This window comes from Cupressus sempervirens, chromosome 11 (genome assembly GCF_028749045.1).
Source record: "Cupressus sempervirens isolate cs-2001-9-10 chromosome 11, ASM2874904v1, whole genome shotgun sequence".
In the NCBI taxonomy this organism is placed as follows: domain Eukaryota; kingdom Viridiplantae; phylum Streptophyta; class Pinopsida; order Cupressales; family Cupressaceae; genus Cupressus; species Cupressus sempervirens.
This window is the reverse complement of record NC_143128.1, coordinates 112221170-112242742: the sequence shown is the minus strand read 5'-3', so window position 1 is coordinate 112242742 and position 21573 is coordinate 112221170. Positions and strand designations below refer to the sequence as shown.

Here is a 21573-nt window from a genome sequence, read left to right as displayed (position 1 = left end):
ATGAAAAATGACTCATATTAAAAATGTGATGATGACCTAAGAAAATGTATTAGGTAATAATCAATGAAATACAAGTAAACATAAAATTAATAAACTTTATACTCATTTTGACATATACAATATGTTACATTTTAATTTTTATCACAAAAATTATAATTATAGATTTAGAGCACCATTTAAATCAAAATGTGATGAAGGCCTAACCAAAATGAAGGAGGAAATAATCAATGAAATTAAAGGAAATATAAAATTAACAATTTTTTAATTAGATTAGATGTATACAATATGGTGCATTTTATTTTTTAATCATATCTAATATTAATGACTTCAGAGTGTTGGTTCACCATTTTATAAATTGATAAGAACACAAAAACTACACAGTTAAATCTTGATAGCAATATCACCATTTTATACTTTCTTATTGATACTAGTCTTTAGTTTTCTCCTCATTTCTTGTCGATTTCCTTATTTTATAGTCAACTTCTTGACCCAAGCATTTAGGGTCATTTGGCTTCGGGAATTAGTAAATGCTGCATTTGTTTTATATCCAAAATATTTTAGATGCTAGATTTGTTAATTTAGAATTAGGTCTTGTTGAGCGAGAAAGATAAAAATTCAGATTTGATTTAATTCCAATTCCAATTTCATCTCTTGAGGTGGAATTGAAAATCCTCATTTCGAACCAAAAGAGTAATTCATAACTCATATTCTGATTCTAATTTGATGCATCCAAATAGAGGATTTTTTTATAGAGTTTGTTCAGGTATAAATTCTAGTAAAGAAAACAAGCCCTTGGTGTATGCTTTAGAGGAATAAATATCATAGTTTGAAAGAGAATAATTTTCTCTTGGGTTTTTTTGAGAGAACATAAATACATTCAATGATCTTATTGATTGTGATGAGGTAATTTTATAGCCCATAGGCCTAATGAAGTTACAATTATAAATATTTAACAGTTTGCAAGTAGTTTACCAGTTATCAAATAATGTAATAGTAAAAATGCTAACATTATTTCCCTTAAATTACATTGATCCTAAAACATAATCTTCACCTAAAAGATCCCAGCTTAAGGATTTCACACACACACACACACACACACACAAAAAAAAAAAAAAAAAAAAAAAAAAAAATGTTGATTACATGATTTAAGAAAAATGATTTTTTGAAGTAGCAGACCCTGAACCAAGAAAGGCTCCATCAAGCTTTCTAATGACCCTTAGATTGGTGTAGCTTTAAGTTATGTTCTTAAGCCATAAAGTTGTGAATTATTCAATAATGATCCCTAAGAGAGGCAACAAATCTCTATCATTTTCCAGTGACCATGAAAGGGTATAACTCTTAATCATTGAGTGCAATATCAAGTACCAAACTTGTCTCCAAAATGAATCATACAAAACCTGCATTCTTCATATTTGTTAGCATTATAAAGAAAAAGAATGAAAACAACCAAAAAAACTCCAAAAATTCTTATCATGTAGAGCACCATCTCAAAGCGAGAAGGTAACTTGAGATGATGGAAGTTCCTCTATCCTTTGATACCACCAATCTCCCGGTATAGATCATCACAATTTATCCATATGATATCCTGAATGAGTTTTTGGAGGTGTTCTTAACTATTGTAAAGAAAGCTTCAACTTTTTTTGTTTGACTAATATTTTTTATCATCTTATTTCTATTATAATGCCACAAGTGATAGCTAAAGATAAAATTAACCATGCATACATCCTTAGCAGCTACACATCCAATCACATAAGCTATAGCTATAAAGGATGTACTTTGTGGTTTCCTCTTTGAGTCTAATATCTCTAAACCCAATTCAATTATTTGTATAGAATCACTCTCTTGGACATCAATAGTAAAAAGATAAACCACTTAATTGATACATCTCAAATAATTTATAGAAACTACTTGGCATCCTACTATGCTCATAAAACTACTTTGAATTATTTGTTCTCTTACATAACATATTGCTCATGATAGTATCACCACTTGTTCATAAGACTTTCTTATTGTATTGCATGAACCATCCAAGATCACAAAGAAGGAAAAGAATTCTGCAACATGTCCCTTTCAATAAAAGTACAATGCACACTTTTAATATATTCTTTACATTTGATAATCTTATTGATCACAATGAGGTAATTTTATAGCCCACAACCCTAAGGCAATTACAACCACAAATAGTTAATAGTTTGCAAGTAGTTTACTAATTACCAAATAATGTAATAGAAAAATGCTAACATACCTATACAAGCTTCATTACCTTAGCTATTTCCATTCTTTAACGATGTTATTTGATTTTGTATTAGAAATATTGCCCAAGTTAGTTAAGTGACAAAACTTCTAAATTTGATACTACAATATTTAAAATACATAGTGACAAGATTGTTTTACCCTTATTTTATGCTCAACCTATAATTCCATGACAAAAATATGATACTTATCATTGAGGAAGATTTATTAATATTTTAAAGAAAGTATCTATAGAGAATGGATGCTATTGGTAATCGTGTATCATCAAAGATGAATACACATACAATATAATTCTAATAATACATGCCATGAATTATAAATGAGTTGGCATGAGTTCATGACTTATAAAATAAATATTTATGAATAAAAAAACCTTCCTTGGCGTGTGTATATAAAAATAAAATTCAATGTAAAGCATATGGGTAAATGATTGAAAATAATAATATCAAGCAAGAGCTTTAACAAAGGAGAAAAAAATTGAGCTAAGAGAATTGAATGACCAATTCATTTAAAAATCCTATTAGGATTTATCCTAAATTTTTTATTATGAAAACTACTGGGAGTGAGTATGACCTAAAAGCACCTATTAGGATCAAAATATTCAATTTATTGCTCATATAAATTATAACTCTTTTTTTTTTGTTATAAGATGCACCAAAACTGACAATGAACTAGCTAATGAGAGAATAGTAGCTCATTTAGTAAAACATCAACAATAAATTAAATGTCCTATGTTTGAGTCTTAGGTAGTCCAAATGATTTGTATCTCAACATGTGGAATCAAAGGAAATCTAAAATCCTTAAGTACACAAAATGTGGGTTAAAGGAGGTGTTGGAAATTAAACACACCCATACCAATGATTATTTGGCCAATAGTACAATTATTAGCACTCAAACAATATATTGAAGGTCCTAAGTTTGAGTCCTAATTGGTTCATGTATGCTTTAGAATTCAACAACATTCACTAGTTATCCATCTCATAAGTGGAGTGAAATATTTATTCTAAATCATCTCAATCACATTAAATGATATCTTCATGAATTTATTTATTTTATTACTATGACTTTCTGAAAGAGGAAAAACAATTACAATATAAATGTCTCGAAGAGAAAAAAAAATTACAATGTTTGATCATTCGTCTTGTGTGATATTGTACTTCCATTCCATAGGAAAAATAAAAGAGAAGGCACTTTGCATATTATAGAAGTACGATATCAATTTCAAAAAATATCTTCATGATTTTATTTATTTTATTGATATTCATTTTGAAAGAGAATACAAAATTTACAAGGTTTCATCATTTGCCTTGTGTGATATTTTATTTACATTCCACATGAAAAATAAAAGAGAAGGCACTTTACATGTTCTCCAAGTATTGTATCCAATTAAAAAAAAAAACCTTTATGACTTTATTTCTCATTCGTCTTGTGTGATATTGTACTTCCATTCTATAGGAAAAATAAAAGAGAAGGCACTTTGCATATTTTAGAAGCACCATATCCAATTTCAAAAAATATCTTCACAACTTAAATGTTTTATTGATATGAATGTCTAAAAAAGAACAAAAACCTTACAAGGTTTGATCATTCCTCTTGTATGATTTTTCCTTGTGCAATACTCTACTTCAATACTATAGGAAAAAACTAAAAATAAAAGACACTTTGGCATGTTCTCCAAGTACAAAAAATTACAATTACAATGTTTGATCATTCATCTTGTGTGATATTGTTCTACCATTCCATAGGGAAAATAAAAGAAAAGGCACTTCACATATTTTAGAAGTACGATATCCAGTTTCAAAAAATATCTTCATGACTTTATTTGTTTTATTGATATTCATTTTGAAAGAGAATACAAAATTCACAAGGTTTGGTCATTTTCCTTGTGTGATATTGTATTTACATTCCATAGGAAAAATGAAAGAGAAGGCACTATACATGTTGTCCAAGTATTGTAACCAATTTCAAAAAAAACCTTTATGACTTTATATTTTTATTTAATATGAATGTCTCAAATGTAAAGTTTCTATAAATTCTGCTATAAATCAAACTGATTTAATGCTTTTAATATTGCTAAAGATGGTCTTTATCACTGGATGATATATTAAGTCTTTTCCCTGTGATGTAAAATTCTGCAATAATATATTTATATCTACTATAAGTCATATAAGGCAATGAATGCTAAAGGAGCAGACTTAGTTTCAATATATGTCCTTTATCCACAATCACACCCTATATAAATATAGAAACTAAGGGGCATGTCCTTTGAAAGGACATGTCCCTCTCTAGTCGGCCTTAATTTCTTTCCTTGAAATTGACATCCAATGGAGAAAACATTTAGTTAGTGTTAAACTAACTAATTTAATCAAGTTTAGACTTTAACAACAATGCCTCAAGGAGACGTTGATCAAAACTAGGCTAAAGACAATTATATATAGACCTTTATTAATAAAGGATTTCATGCATGAATAGATCTATATTATCTGCTAGAATCAGACTGGTGTGATCTCAAAGTTATAGAATTAACACTCGCTCTTAACTCAATAATCATACTGAGAGATAACATATCTAGCAACATCAATTAAAATGAATATGCATAGATTGATACTATATATCTATATGAATCTTCTAAGTATGTGGTATCATTGAACACATGATTCTATTTCATATTACTATACCTGTGATATGACTTATCACATATACTTGTGATAATAGTATTGCCTGGAATGCAATATATAGGATAAAATCCAGAGAATGATTAGATTCTTCTTTTTTTCAATTTGTGGCTCATAGGTACTGGCAGGCCTATATCACGATATGATCTTGAGTTAAGATCTACTAGTTCACAGGATAAAATCTAGAGAATGATTAAATTCTTCCTTATTCCAAGTTGTGACTCATAGGCTTAGAAATGTCTATATCACAATGTGATTTTGAGCTCATCTAGATTTGACAATAGTTCTCTACTATTTAGTACATTATCTAAGAGATTGTCATCTCTCATAATGTCTTTTATACAAGTGTTCATTATCTTAGAGATTTGCACCTCTTAAATATGAATACAAATGGTGGAGCCTATAACAATAAATAGCCTGACAATAATAATTTTAACTCAAAATTATTTTATTAATAATTAAAGAATACAAATGTCTTATAATTAAACCATAGCAAGTCTTTTCCTAAAGTCATCTATCTTCACTTGAGAGAGAGGTTTGGTAAGAATATCTATTGTCTGATCTACAGTGCAAATGTATTCTAATTTTATAGTATTCCTGTCTACCATATCTCTTACATAATGGTAAAAAATTTCACCATGCTTGGACTTATCATGAAAAACTGGATTCATGGAAAGCTTGATGGAACTTTGATTACCACAATGAATTATAGTAGGATTCATGGCTTGACCAAATAATCTCACAAGTAACTTTCTAAGCGAAACTGCCTCCCGAGAGGCCTTTGCTATGGTAATGTATTCGGCTTCTATGGAACTCTGTGCTAATAGTGCCTACTTTTTGCATATCCAAGATATCATCACTGAGCCTAAAATGAAACAACATCTTAAAGTGATTTTCCTTCTAGTAACACTTTCAGCCCAATTTGAGTCTGTGTACCCATGTAAGTCTATGTCAACTTTCTCATACTTAAGCCCAAGATTAAGAGTGCCTTGTAAGTATCTCATAATGTGTGAATGCAAGTAGGTGAATCTCTTTTGGCTCACACATAAACTAATTTAAGGCATTAACAACATAGAAAATATCAGGTCTTGTATTTACCAAGTACATAAGAGATCCAATCATCTATTTGTAAAGAGTAGAATCTATGGAGGGTGATTATGTAGATGCTTCCTTAAGTTTGTATAGATTAGTCTCCATTAGAGAAGACATAGGTCTGCAATTCCACATTCCAAATCTCTTCAAGATGTCTAATGTATACTATCCTTGATTAAGTATGATGATGCTAGAGTTTTTCCATACTTCTAGTCCTAGGAAGTAATGGAGTCCTAAATCTTTAATTTCAAATTCTCTGATTAGATCTTTCTTGCATTGATCTATAAGATGATCATCCCATGTTTTTAGTAAATAATCAACATATAGTATCAAAATTATCATATCATCTTTATCCTTTTTATAATAGAGATTTGGATCAACTTCATTGTCAAAGAATCCTAAACTAGATTATACCATGCCCTTGGAGCCTACAAACAAAAACTTTAGGGGTATGAGTTTCAAATCCTTCAGGTTGTTCCAAATATGCCTCTTCTATAATCTTTCCATTCATAAATATTGTTTTCACATCCGGGTGAACCCACAATAATGGGTTCCACTTTAGTGGGACGAACAAAATTGGAAAATTTTAGCAAATGGCAGAATTCTATTCGAAACATGTTCGCACGAACATAATTTAAGCATTTGAGTGAACATATCATATGTATGTGTTCGAATGAACATATCAATAAATATAGTGCCATGTTTGGGCGAACATATGTCGCGCTGATTTCTGGTGGTTAAAATTGCTTTTCTAACCCTTTTTGCTCATTTTTATGGTGGTCACTGTTCAGTCTACGAGTTGGAGCGAACACATGATTTATACTGCCTCCATCATTGTCATCCTGTCACTTTCCTTATGATTCTCATCTTCAGCTTTGTTAAAATATTATTAATTTAATATTTTTTATGTTTTTAAAGCATTTTTTAATGTTTTCAAAGTAGATTTTAATGTTTTCCAAGCATTTTTTAATGTTTTCAAATCATATTTGAATGTTATTTACGTTTTTAATGTTTTGAAAGCATATCTAAATGTTAATTTAATGTTCTCATTGTTTATTTATATTAATTTAGAAAATAGAATAATATTATATAAAAAACATTATAAAACAATTTTAGAAAACATTAGGAAAAATAGTAAAAAATTTATAATAATATAAAATTTAGAAAAAACATTAGAAATTTTATAGCAATATAAATTTAGAATTTTTTTATAGAAAAAAAATTACAAAAACATTAGAAAATTTATAATTTAATATAAAATTTAGAAAAAACAATTAAAAAAAAAGAAAATTTATTATTTAATATAAAATTTAGAAAAAACATTAGAAAAATGTTAGAAAATTTATAATAATATAAATTTTAGAAAAAAAATTAAAAAAAACATTAGAAAAAACATTAGAAAATTTATAATAATATAAAATTTAGAATTTTTTTAAAGAAAAACATTAGGAAATTTATAATTTAATATAAAATTTAGAGAACAAATTTAGAAAAAACATTACAAAAACATTAGAAAATTTATAATTTAATATAAAATTTAGATAACAAATTTAGAAAAAACATTAGAAAATTTAAAATTTAATACATTCGTACATAATATGTTCGGGCGAACATATGTGGCATTGATTTTCGGTGGTTAAAACCACATTTCTAACCCTTTTTGCTCATTTTTACGGTGGTCACTATTCAGTCTATAGGTTGGACTGAACACATGATTTATACTGCTTTCGTCAGCGTCATCATGTCACTTTCTTTCTGATTCTCATCTTTAGGTATGTTAAAATATTATTAATTTAATATTTTTTACGTTTTTAGAGCATTTTTTTATGTTTTCAAAGTAGATTTTAATGTTTTCAAAGAATTTTTTTTAATGTTTTCAAATCATATTTGAATGTTACTTACGTTTTTAATGTTTTGAAAGCATATCTAAATGTTAATTTAATGTTCTTATTGTTTATTTATATTAATTTAGAAAACAAGAAAATATTATATAAAAAATATTAGAAAACAATTTAAGAAAACATTAGGAAAAATAGTAAAAATTTATAATAATATAAAATTTAGAAAAAACATGAGAAATTTTATAATAATATAAATTTAGAAAAAACATTACAAAAATATTAGAAAATTTATAATTTAATATTAAATTTAGAAATTTTTTTTTAAAAAAACATTAAAAAAATTAGAAAATTTATAATTTAATATAAATTTTAGAAAAAAAACTTAGAAAAAAACATTAGAAAAACGTTAAAATTTTTATAATAATATAAATTTTAGAAAACAAATTTTAAAAAAATTAGAAAAAACATTCAAAAATTTATAATAATATAAAATTTAGAAATTTTTTTTTAGAGAAACATTAGAAAATTTATAATTCAATATAAAATTTAGAAATAAACATTAGAAAATTTAAAATTTAATATAAATTTTAGAAAAAAAATTTAGAAAAATGTTATAAAATTTATAATAATATAAATTTTAGAAAACAAATTTAAAAAGAAAAAGAAAAAATCATTAGAAAAAATTAGAAAATTTATAATAATATAAAATTTAGAAAAACATTAGAAAAATTATTAGAAAAACATTAATTTTTTTTTAGAAAAACATTAATTTTTTTTTAGAAAAATTGTAATAATATAATGTATAATTGAAAAACAAATTTAGAAAAACATTAGAAAAAAAATTACATTTAGATATTAGAAAAATATTAGAAAATATATTTAAAAAATAATAATTTAGAATTTTATATTAAAAAACTACGAGAAAATAAATTAGGATTTAAACATTACAAAATATTAGAAAATATTTTAAAAAACATTACTCTTGAAAATTAGAAAACATTAGAAAAATATTTTTAAAATATTAAAAAAATAAAATTTAGAAAAACATTTTCAATATTTATATAAATTTATTAATGTTAATGTATGTATGTTATTGATTTTTTAATATATCTTAATATTTTATGTTTACATATATATGTTTTATTCATGTATCTGTATATATGTTATTCATCTAAATGCTTTATATTCATGTTTATGTGTATGTTATTCATCTTTATGTGCCTTAATCTAAATTGTACATAATTTTAACTATATTTAATGGCATACATCTTAACGGGAGATCCTAAATTATACATAAGTTCATGCAGATTAAAATATACATATTTCATTTCATAGATATATATGTATATATGTTAATGTTAAATGTAGACATGTATGTTTTTGATATTCATGTTTATAAGTATATATACATCAAATTCATCTTAATGTCTTAATCTTAGAAGTTTAATTAAATGACATATCTTAAGGGTCTATATCCTAAATTATACATGTAAGAATATAGATTAGAATGTATAATTTTTTATTTTGAACATAGATGTACATGTATATTTGTTTATGGTTAAAAGTAGATGTATTTATATGTTTTTAATAAATTCACATTTTTATATGTATAATTTGTATATTTATATGTTAACTATTGATCTTAATTTGTCTTATAACTAAGTGTAATTAACTATATTTAATGACACATGTCTTAAGGGGAGATCCTAAATTATGTATGTATAAGAATGTAGATTAAAATGTATATTTTATTTCATAAATGTACATGTAATTATGTTAATATGTTAGATATAGACGTGCATACATGTATGTTTTCAATATTTATGTTTAAATGTGTAATTATTTTTAATGTCTTAATAATCTAAGTATATAATTAACTATATAATTCAATGACATGTGTCTTAAGGGGAGATCCTAAATTATACATATATAAGAATGTAGATTAATTTGCATGTATAAGTATGAATATAACATATATGTACATACATAAAAAAGTATAACTTAGAACGTGTATGACGTAAAGAATACATGGTACAACATTTAATCAATAAAAGTTTTAATTATAATCTAACATAACTTGATTATAATATCTACAAACATAAAGAATGTACATCATGTATATTTGAACATGTAAAGATCTTATATATAACTTAAATTTTAACTCTTAAACCTTAATGCTAAACAATAGTCCTAAATACTAAACCTGGTCATAATCCTAACTGCAAAACCCCAAATTTCATAAATTATAACCCTTAATCTTAGATGCTCAACCATAACTCCTAAATTTCAATTTGAACTATAGATCTAAATGATAAACCCCAACAGTAAATAGTATATAATCATAATACTTGATCCTAACTTTAATTATAAATATTAAAATTGCGTGTTAAAACCATAATCCAAAATCTGATCCCTAATACAAATCCTAACCCTCTAACCATACTAAACTAACAATGATGTACCCTAACCCTCTTTAAACCATACTTCTAACAATTACCATAAATTTGTTAAACCATGAGAACAACACGTTTCAAACACTTTGTTTGACCTCACAAAAAGTATGGCTTCAATTTTTCAAACAATGTTTGCCCAACTTTTACATTAGGATGTTGACTACAAAACGACACATATAACTCATGCTATGTTGTGTCCAACCAATGTTTTGTATGATGTTCATAATGACCACGTGCAATCCTATGCCTAATAACATCTCTACTATTTGATGAAGGATGAGTGTTATCAATCCAAAATGATATGACTAATTTTTTTAATAACTCTTCAATCCTATTAGAATGAGGTGCTCTATACATAATTGCCTAGTTTCCCTCCATAGTATTGTCATCTACAATTAATCTTCTCTTAACATATTGTCTCATTGTTTTCCTACTAAAACCCATTTCAGGAAAAATTGAAGATATTTTTCTATTTTGGGTCATATTCTTACTTACAACAGACATCAACATTACTTTTCTTGTCGTAGACTTATCTTTAGTTCAAGAGTGTTTTTCTATGTTTCTCAAACCTTGTTTAACATTTTCAATCAAATCAGTTTGCATGCTAGAAAATTTTCTCTTCTTTGATGTTGTGTCTACACCTAACAATTTCAATGCCTCTTGCAACTTCTTTTATGGAAGCAAAAGTGAAAGCAACTGAGCTTGTTCAAGTGTTTCAATGTTATTAAATTGAGTAATAATTTCTCTTATCTTCTTATTCATTGACCTTTTCTTAGACAAAATTAATGGTTGAACACTAGCTACAAGTTTTCTCAATTTATCCACATCCATTTTAAATAAATGATCTAAATTCTTATTAGAAATACCATTCTTTATAGATTGGGAAATATTTAAGAGTTCATCCATACCAGTTCTTGCACTTGATGTCAACCCTTCTCTGACTTTTGTTATTGGAATTTCTACAAGGACTGATCTTGAGCCTTCTCCAATATCTATTGTTTGAGATTCTAGAGGGAAAGATTCTGACCCTTCTCTAACTTTTGTTATTTGAACCTCTATAGGGAGTGATCTTGAACTTTCTTCAACATTTATTGTTTGAGATTCTGTAGGGAGTGTTGTTGACCTCTCTCCCATATGCACTACTTCTACTTCTATTGAGCCTTCTTCAACATTTCCTTCACCTTGTTTAATTCGATGATAACATGCCACAGTCTTCTAATATTTCTTTGTTCTACTTCATCTGATCTCTTCCTTGCATATTTCTTTTGCCTTCCTTTCTTATTTCCCATTATAAAATAAAATAAAATAAAATATATCCCTTGCATCAAGATAAATTTTGCGCAATAACCAGATAAAAAATCATTGTATGGATTTGACTATCGCTATCAATATTTTTCTTTTTTTGCATGTTCGGTCGAACATATAAAATGGCACATATTCAGGTGAACATGTGCTGTTAACTTTTCGACAACCAGGAAAGTGTAGTGTGCATATTCGTTCGAATGCCATGTTCACTCGAATGAACATGACCAATATGTTCGTTCGAACGCCATGTTCACTCGAACGGCAAAAATTAGGAAATTTTAAACCCTTTTTTCATATTTTATTTATTTTTTGCTCTTTTGACACCCATAATTGCAAGAGAATGATCTCCTACTGTAAAATAAAAAATATCAAAATGTGCTGCTCGGAGCAAACTTTCTAACAACTATAATTGTAATACATATTTTAGTCATTAAGACTTTCAAATATGAGTTTAACTCATTATAGGTTCATTACCGATTGAACATCAACCGACTTTGACACTTTGGAAAAATTAGTAAATTAGGTTAATTTTTTTTAAAAATATGTAGGAACTAGCTTATTGGGATACCTTTCTATTAAAAAAAAAAAGGTTTATGATAAATTGACTTCAAATTATCTGTGTCAAATGGAACATATGTTTGAATTATGATTTGTGTCACTTCAAAACTTCACAAACTATACAATATTCAACCAAAATGAATCAAACCAAATGCATCCTCTGGATATTTATGTTAAAAATCTAACGCCAAAAGAATTAATTCATTATCATTTCTAGAAAAAAAGTTATGTGTGTCAAATAGACTGTCACTCTTTAAAAATATTGAATTTTATTATGTACCACTTTTCGGAAGAGATGAAAAAATTGACATAAATGATTTTTTTTTTTAGATTAAAAAATATGGTTACAAAGTAGGAATAGAGTACTCGAAATCACTAGTTTATGTCATCCTGAAATTATTTATAGTTTTGGAGATATAGTCACTTGAACGTGACATTTGTTGCAAAAATATTGATTTCAGTGTCAAAATTGGTCAAAAAGTGGAACTCATTATTGTGGGACTACCCATCCATCTGATGTACTTTTCATCCCTTCGATGGTGCAATAGCTAGGACTACTCTTACAGAGGTGTATCTGGCAACTAGAGCAAAGGTTTCTTCATAGTCAATTTCCTCCTTCTGAGAGAATCCTCTGGCTACAAATTTGACTTTATATTTTTCAATGCTATCATTAGCAACATGCTCGATTTTAAATATCCACTTAAAAGAAGAATCAGATTTTCCTTTAGGCCTTGGAACAATTTCCTAAACATCATTCTTAATAATGGATTGGTATTCTTCTGTCATAGTATCCTTCCAAGTTGTATGTTTAATAGCATCTGAAATATTGGTTGTTCTAATTTAGATAAATCACTCATGTTTGTTGCATAACTAGAAAATATTTTGGGTCTTTTTCTTTCTCTAAAGGTTCTAGATGGTGCAATCAAGTCTTGTACTTCATGTATAGTCTTAATAGCCCAAAGTGGTATTTTTTTAGGATTTGAGTTTCCTCATGATTAAGATTTTGAATTTCATTTTCAATTTCTTCAATGTTCTCCCTCTAAAACTCAGATTCATGATTTTCTTTAGATTTAGTTATATGTGTAGGATCTACAGAACTAAGGGCTCTTTTGAATGCTAAATCCTCTTCAAATATTAAATCCCTACTAAGTTCAATATTTTTCTGACCAGGTATGAAAACTCTATATGCCTTAGATGTTTCACTATACCCAAAAAAAATACCTTTCCTCCTAGAGGGTTCTAACTTAGTTCTCTTTTCTTTTGGAACACGTACATATTCTGGGCACCCAAATATCCTAAGATGGCTTATATTTTTTTTAACCTTAGAAAATATTTCTTTAGGAGTTTTATCTCTAAGATGTGAGTGAGGACTTCTATTTTGAATATAGACAACAATACAAGTGGCTTATGCCCAAAGATAACATTCTAAATTTTGATCAAATATCATAGGTCTTGCTGCTTCTATAATTGTTCTATTCTTCCTTTCTTCTACCCCATTTTGTTGTAGGTTATAACGAATAGTATATGCCCTCTTAATTCATGCTTCTTTACAAAAATCTTTAAAAAATCCAAAGTACATATTCCCCTCCATGATTAGTCTTAAGAGTTTTAATTTTATGTCCTGATAAGTTTTCAGTTAAGGTTTTGAATTCTTTAAATCTCTTAAGGATTTCTTCTTATTCTTTACATTTTAAGAAGTAAATCCAAGTTTTCCTAGAGAAGTTATCTATAAAAAGTATATAGTACCAGAATCTTCCAAGAGAAGGAATAGGCATAGGTCCACATAAATATGAGTGGACTAATTCCAAAACATTGTTAGTTTTTCTAGTGCTATCATGAAATGGACTTTTGGTGTTCTTACCTAGAGCCCATCCTTTGCATATGCTTGAATGATCTTTATTCAACTTAGGTAAACTAGTAATCATCTTCTCTATAGTTGATAAGGCTTTGAATTTTAGATGTCCTAACCTTCTATGTTGCATTTAGTTTATATCAACAACTTCATCAATTAAGGCTTGAATAGGTTCTATGCTTAATTCATACAAGTATCCCTTTCTTTGACCAATCAACTTTGATTTCTTAAATGAAGAGTTCTTAAACTAGGTCATTTCTTTACCATCCATGAATGCAAAATTATGTCCATCATCTTCAAGTATTGTAATAGAGATTATATTCCTCTTTTTCCTAGTACATAGAGTACTCTTTTGAGATGGAGAGAAATGCACGAATTTAGTTTAAATGTGTAGTTCCCAATTCCTTTGACTGAATGAATTATCACCTATGGTAACTTTTCCATTAACTTCTTTTGATATTGATTCTATTACTTCTTTGTATCCTATAATGTGTTGAGATGATCCACTATCAATTACAAATGATTTTTTTGATACTTCATTTGATAGTGAAGAATACAATACACATTTCTCAAGATCATAGTTTTCTTCTTTCCTAGTGACGTTTGTACAGTTCACTTGCTACTTTGAATTCTCAGGGCAATTAGATCTATAGTGTCCAAAATTTTCATATTTGAAGTATTCTAGTTTGGATAAATATTTTTTAAGTTTGTCATTTCTTTGATTACCCTTCTTCTTCTTGAAATGCTTCTTCTTACCTTTATAGAAATTTGTGTTGAGAACATGAAATTCTTCATCTTCAATTTTCAATTTTCCTCCTTTCTTAAGTTTCATAAATTCTTCTTGAAGGCAATCTCCTTTAAGTATATTGAAGTCCAGAATATTATCTCTAACACTTAACTACTTGTGAGAATGTTTCCCATGAATCCAATAACCCATCTATAGCCATAACTGTTAGCTCTTCCCCTATACTTGCAAGTTCATCTCTTAGACTAGCCACCTTTAAGAAGTATGAATTCATAGATTCTCCCTTCTTTATCTATATATGACTTAGTTATCTTTTTAGTGAATAGGAAGGGCTATTCCAATAACAATTATTTTTTGGACAAAATGAGAATATGTATTCCTATTCCAGCAACCAAATAGACCGTTAATAATATTAATATAATTATATATAAAATTTGTATAATATATATAAATATATTTAATATATTTAAAAATATCTTCCTAACTTTATTTGTATTATTAATATGAATGTCTAAAAGAGAATTAAAAACTTACAAGGTTTGATCATTCTTCTTGTGTGATTTTGCATTGTGCAATACTCTACTTCCATACTAAAGAAAATAATAAAAGAGAAGACACTTTGCATGTTCTCCAAGTACCTTATCCAATTAAAAAAAATCTTCACGACTATATAAGAGAGAACAAAATAAAGTAAAATTACAAAGTTTGATTATTACGCCTTGTACAATACTATACTTCTATTCCATTAAAAAAATACAAAACAAGGCACTTACAAGTTCTCGAAATGCCATATCCAATTAAAAAAAAAATCTTATGAATTCATTGTTTTTATTGATACGAATGTCTGAAAGAGAACAAAAAGAATTTCACATCACTGCTTGAAGATTTGGGAGAGATAAAGCATTACAATACTTGAAGAAGATTTGGGGAGATAAAAAAAATGACAACGGTTGACATTCCAAGGAGAGTTGAATGATCATTCATGTTTTAAAGTGACAGTCCACGCGGAACGCCCGTTGCGGGGAGCCACGTACCACCAGAGATGAATGAAGATACGGTGAAATTCTGAGCCTCACTGGTATTCATAGCACGTCGATAACCAGGCCACGTTGTAACTCTTTGGGAAGTATTTGACCCTGGCCCTTGGTTTCTGTACTCACCATAGTACAACGTGCTCAAGGCAAATGTACCATTCCATTCCAACCATCCCGCCGGCTGAATGAGAGCATCTAAGTAGGATTTCATGTAAACGGTGCGAGAGTACTCTTTCCATGGCCTTCCGAGGTACGTTGGGAAAGATGAAACATTTGGAACAAGATCTGGTGCAGCTGTAACATTACACTTGTGGATCGATATTCCCGTATTCTGATTAGGGTCCGTTCTGCCTTGGGCTGTGAATAAAATCTGCTGCCCTCTCAACGGTGTTCTTGCCAAAAGAGTGCAGTTTTGGAATACAACTGCTGCGTTGCCGAAGATGAAATCTACAGTGCCGTAGATATCACATTCTCTGTAGAACTGGCGGAGAGAGTGAACGTAGAGAGTGTCTTGGTAACCTTTGAAGCTGCAATTGTAAAATGCGGATAAATCTGCTCCCACGCGTAGAGCGACGGCCTGGTGTTTTATTGCTCCGGCCGTGTTTTGTATTGTGAGGTCCCTTGCAATAAAACCTTTCCCCGTTGTTGCTGCATATCATGTATTTCAATGCATCAAGATTAGCATAACATTTGAAACTCCAATGCAAATGTTTCCAAATGTTGTGAGAAACGAATAATTATTTATTTGTAATTTGACTTTGCTCACTATCTCAAAATTATTGAGAAATATCAATTTTTTACTATTTTATTTAAAATTAAATAGTTTTTAACATTATATATTCCAATTCGTGAAGGTTATTATACCATTTCTTCTGCAGCAGTAAATTCATATGGATTTGGGAAAGAAAGATAAAATATTATTTACAAAATAGACAATATTTTTGGAATAGGAATTGAGAATATGAATGCATATTGGGAATAGGAATGGCTATTCTAATAACAACTATTTTTTGGAATGGACATAAGCTCATTTTAGAAGCAAAATGGGAATATGTTTCCTATTCTGTATTCCTATTCCAACAATCAAATGGGCCCACTATTAATATTATATGATTAGATATAAAATAGATATGATTAGATATAAAATTTATAATATATAAAAATATATTTAATATAAATTTTTAAATTATTAGAAGAATTTTTTATTACTTCAAAAATAATATTATAGATATACAAATACTAAATAAATAACTATTATAAATTAAGTTCTACTTTACTATGGTTCTTTGCATAGAAGAACATTTCATTTGTCTTTCTCATTCAATGTAAGTTTTGTTTATACATAAAAAAAAAGCATAAATGAATTTTTCTAAATTAAATTTAGAAAGATTTACATTGAATTAAAAAATAGATCAAATCATGCAATACTGGGCGTAGTTGGAAAATCACAGTTAGTTGTTTCGACACACATGGCTACAATATGGGACACGTATTTAGACCATAGTAGTAGATGGAAATGAATGGAATATAAAGATACACACTCTATGATCCATCATCAAGATGAAGAGAGAAAGCATAAGAAGTATCATATTGCATAGTAGTACACCAGGATGAAGAAAGAAAGCATAAGAGATATCACACTTTGTGGTCTATCAACAAGAACAATGAAAGCATAAGAAGTGATGGAAGAAAAAGTGTGATAGACCTTATGCTCTCTCCCTTCATCCTAATTATAGATCATAATATCCCCAAAATTGATGAAAACTAGTGATACAAATTCATTAAAGCACCATTGAAATATTTCTCATAGATTATAAAAATCTCTATTCACTATTATTCTACCTTTTATGGCCAGCCTTAAACATCACACACTAAGGAAGAAATTAAGCGTGGAAAAGTAAGTTAAACTTTGACTATTTAACACTTTTGCACTATGAATCAAGCCTTAGTGTGTGATGTTTAAGCCGTTAGTGTGTGATGTTTAAGCCGTTCGACCTTATACTACCATTATAAAATGCCTCTCAACAAAAAGTTACAAAATAGTAAGATATTAAAAAAAAAAAGTGGGCATGCTAGCAAACCTAGAGTTGCTGAATTGAAAGTGGTCGAATTATCCCCAACGCTTCTGTTGCCGGTGATGACAGTGACGTCTTTTCCGTCACCAATAAGCATCACATTAAATTTGTTACTCCCCACGCTCACATTTTCATCGTAGACTCCAGCCGTAACATAAATCACGGATCGATTCGGACTATTGTTCGGAACGGCATTGATAGCGGCAGTAATCGTGGTATAATTCCCGCTGCCGTCCTGCGCCACCGTCACCGCATTGGCCGCCAATTTGACGCCACTTTTAGTCTTCTGCGCCAGCATTCTCCTGTCCGCACCAGACATCCACGACGGAAAACCGTCCTCGCCCGTCATGAAATCATCCCCGGGGGAGTCAAATGACAGGCGTCGATTGGGGACAGAAGTCTGTTCATAGTCCACTGTTTTGATCCAATACCTTTTCATCAATCCCAGACAATTACTTAAACCCCGCGAGGCGTCAGGTGCTTGACGGGTGAAATTAGAGAAGAAGCCGGTATTTACCTTTGCTTCTTTCAGACCGTCAAGACAGGTGACGGCATTCGTCAGGGCTGCACTCAGATAACTCTGAATATCCACTGCTTTCTTCAAATCCAAACTAGAAGAATGCGTCAATATTACAGACCATCCGTCAAAACACCCACTGTGAGATCATACAATTCTATGCAATCGCCAACAGCTTGCCTCTGCTTTTCGTTCATTGACGGCCTCGAATGGACAGAAGGAATAATTAAGGCACGGATTTTCTGGGCTTGTGATATGCTTGTCCTGACGGCAATTTGAGTCAGAATCTGAGGATCTGCAGAGTGACTTGGATTAACTGACAGAAATATCACGAGAAGCGAAACCAGAAAGAATTGAGCCATTTCTTGCAAGAAGAGAGCTTTGATAGAAACCAATGTGTTGGACTTGGTATACAAATTGTGATCTCTGTTATTTATAGAAACCGCAGAAAACTAAGTCAACTTCATCCCATGTGAGTTGATGCTTTGTAAATTATCTATTTTAATGTAAGATCTATTTGCAATATCTTTCACATATTCTGATCACATTCTATGGTATGGCATTAGAATAAGAATAAGATGAGAAGCAAAATCAGAAACTGTTAAGCCATTTTTTTTTGAAGCAGAAACTCGATGAATAGCAGTGTATTGGTTGGCATACAATTTGTGATCTCAGTTGCTTATAAAAACCAAGAGAAATTTAAGTCATCTCGATCCCATGTGGTAGATGCTGTGCAAACTATGTATTCTATTTCTGAAATGTAAGGATTTTTGCATTCAATTTTCTGGAGAGATGATCAGAATAAGAATGATAAAGTAGTTATAGAAAAATCTAAGTCAACTGAATCCCATGTGAGCACGTAGATGCTTTGCGGCCTGGCATTAGTTGTCTGGAGTTTGAAATTCATGGCCATTTTGTTAAGCTCATCCTACTTGCAGACGATGACTTTGAAGGCTTTGCAGAGTAAATTAATTAAGAGGAAGCAGACTTGTCAACCCCAAAAAACAGGGCCATTTGAGATGCAAGGTAGATTCATTGTTTGAGGATCTTGAGGGTATTCTAAATTCATACAATTTGCTCCATCGCCCTTCTCTCTGCTGTCTTGCCGCGTCGCTCTTAATATTCTTTTAATAGTAGCAAGTGTAAATTTTATATTCTAGTCAATTTTTATAAAGAATTAATAGTTGGACTTTTGGGCCCGTGTCTAGTTTATGGGTGACAGATTTTTAGGATAGGTAAAGAGTACCTAATGCACTCTCATTTTAGCCAAGGTGGTATTGGACAATGTTTATTGCAGTTTATCTAAAAAGTAAAAATAAAGGTTGTTAAATTTTAATATGAATTCATTTGAGTTATATTCATAACATTTTTGTTTGAATTTGAGGTAGTTGAATAGTCAAAAGACCCTTTATGCATAGACTTTTTTAATATGGAAATGGCATGTCTCATGTTGACATCTTTTGGCTGAATTATAGAAAGTGTAATTAGTGTAAGGTGTGGGTGAAGGTTCGTGAAGGCTTTTGTTGGCTCCCAATTTGATAGGATTTCAACTAGCTTTGAGAAAGCAAAAAAATCCTAGGAGTTAGCTAAAAATCATTATAGGTGATTCAATGCAAGCAAGCAGGGCCAACTAAGAAGACATTTGGTCTTCTCCCATTTGAACTCTATAAGATTCAGGTGGGTATACCTTAGGATCTATCCCCACTCTTCCTTACAATGTTATTTATCATAAATTTCAATAAAACAAATATTTGCCTTTGCTTCTTCTAATCTAGAGACAACAAAGAAGGACAGAGGATAGCTAATCTTCTAAACCCTAAAGCTCTCTAGACCAAGTACATGCTAGCCTTTTAGATCCTTTGAACAAAACATAAAACATAATATATATTTTTATTTTAAATTCAGATACTTCATAGAATTATATATCTAATTTCTCAACTCTCATTTTTGACTCTAGAGCTTTATCTATTGGATTATAGGACCACGGATTTAGACACACATTGTAGATCTATTCCCTCACTTTGTGAAAAGAAACATTAATACTTATCTTTAGATCTCATTCTTATCAATCTATTCATGGAACCCTTAATTCTTCTAATTTATATCAAGCAATTACATAATCCATTTTATTATGAGAAAAACATAAAATATGATATAATGTAGGATGAATTACAACTGAAATTCAACTGGCATTGTTATCAAACCTCGAAGAATTGAAGAATAACAAAAAAAAAAGAAAAGATTTGAATTAAGCAAGTCATAACACTTTTTCATTTGTATTAATTTTCTTGAAGTAATACAATGAAATATTAGATCCCATAAATCATAACTCTCAAAAAATCAACACAACATGTTCCTATATTTCCTTTTATGAATAATAAATAGAGAATAACTCTATACATTATTTTTGGACCAACTCAAAAGATGACAATAAAATTTCATTCTATCAAAACTTAGACCCTTCTCTAGCCTTGGGAACTCACTTATATAGTTTAGTTACAACAAGCTTCAATCATAGAGATCCAGACACATGTCATCATTTGATGTGACACACTAGTTTGTTACAAACTGTCAACAAGGTTAGTCCTTCAACAAGATGATGTGACAATTTGTAGTCACATGATCACATATCTTCTTGCATTTTGTCTTATCCAAAATATCCCTTTATTACTTCTGTGGTGGGGAATTTCATGATTTGAATCATCAGATGCAATGTATTTCTTAACCCATTCCTCAAAATCATCATTAGTTGGCCATGTGTGCTCCAAGATTTGATATGTCACTTGCCTATATATTTAATTGTGTCATGGGTGACTTCTTTCTCAAAATTCTCATGAAATAGTCCCGAGTTAACTAACTTGGAGGATATACATTATTGAAAAAGTATCATGTCCATATTTCACTTACTATGGTAATAGCTTGAGTTCTCCAAATGGAAAAATCTTTGATAACTTTGTCTTTATTCAAGATAGGTGGCACCAAAGTGCCTTGAAATCCCTCTATTTGATCTTTTAATTCCACCATCTTATTCTTAATGTAGTATGGAAAAACATAAAAGTTCCTGAGTGATTTAATAATCTTCACCTTACCCATGGTACTTGGGAGGTGGGGGGGTTTAGGTTCTACTCTTACACATAGCTCAATTTGCCTAATTTTTTCAATCCTCCCTACCC

At 29.4% G+C, this 21573-nt stretch overlaps 1 protein-coding gene across 2 annotated transcripts; it reads right to left on the bottom strand.

The window, feature by feature from the left end:
• Positions 1-15761: 15761 nt before the first annotated feature.
• Positions 15762-18778, bottom strand: LOC149528485 (pectinesterase-like). Of its 2 annotated transcripts, XM_089811830.1 has the most exons (3): positions 18745-18778; positions 17890-18695; positions 15762-16456 (listed from the first exon to the last, which is right to left on the bottom strand). In XM_089811830.1, exons 2-3 carry the CDS (start codon positions 18320-18322, stop codon positions 15762-15764), a joined length of 1128 nt encoding a protein of 375 aa, XP_089667956.1. In that variant the 5' UTR covers positions 18323-18695; positions 18745-18778. The 2 variants fall into 2 exon arrangements, with proteins under 2 accessions (XP_089667956.1, XP_089667955.1); XM_089811829.1 differs by having other exon boundaries at positions 17890-18762.
• Positions 18779-21573: the final 2795 nt, after the last annotated feature.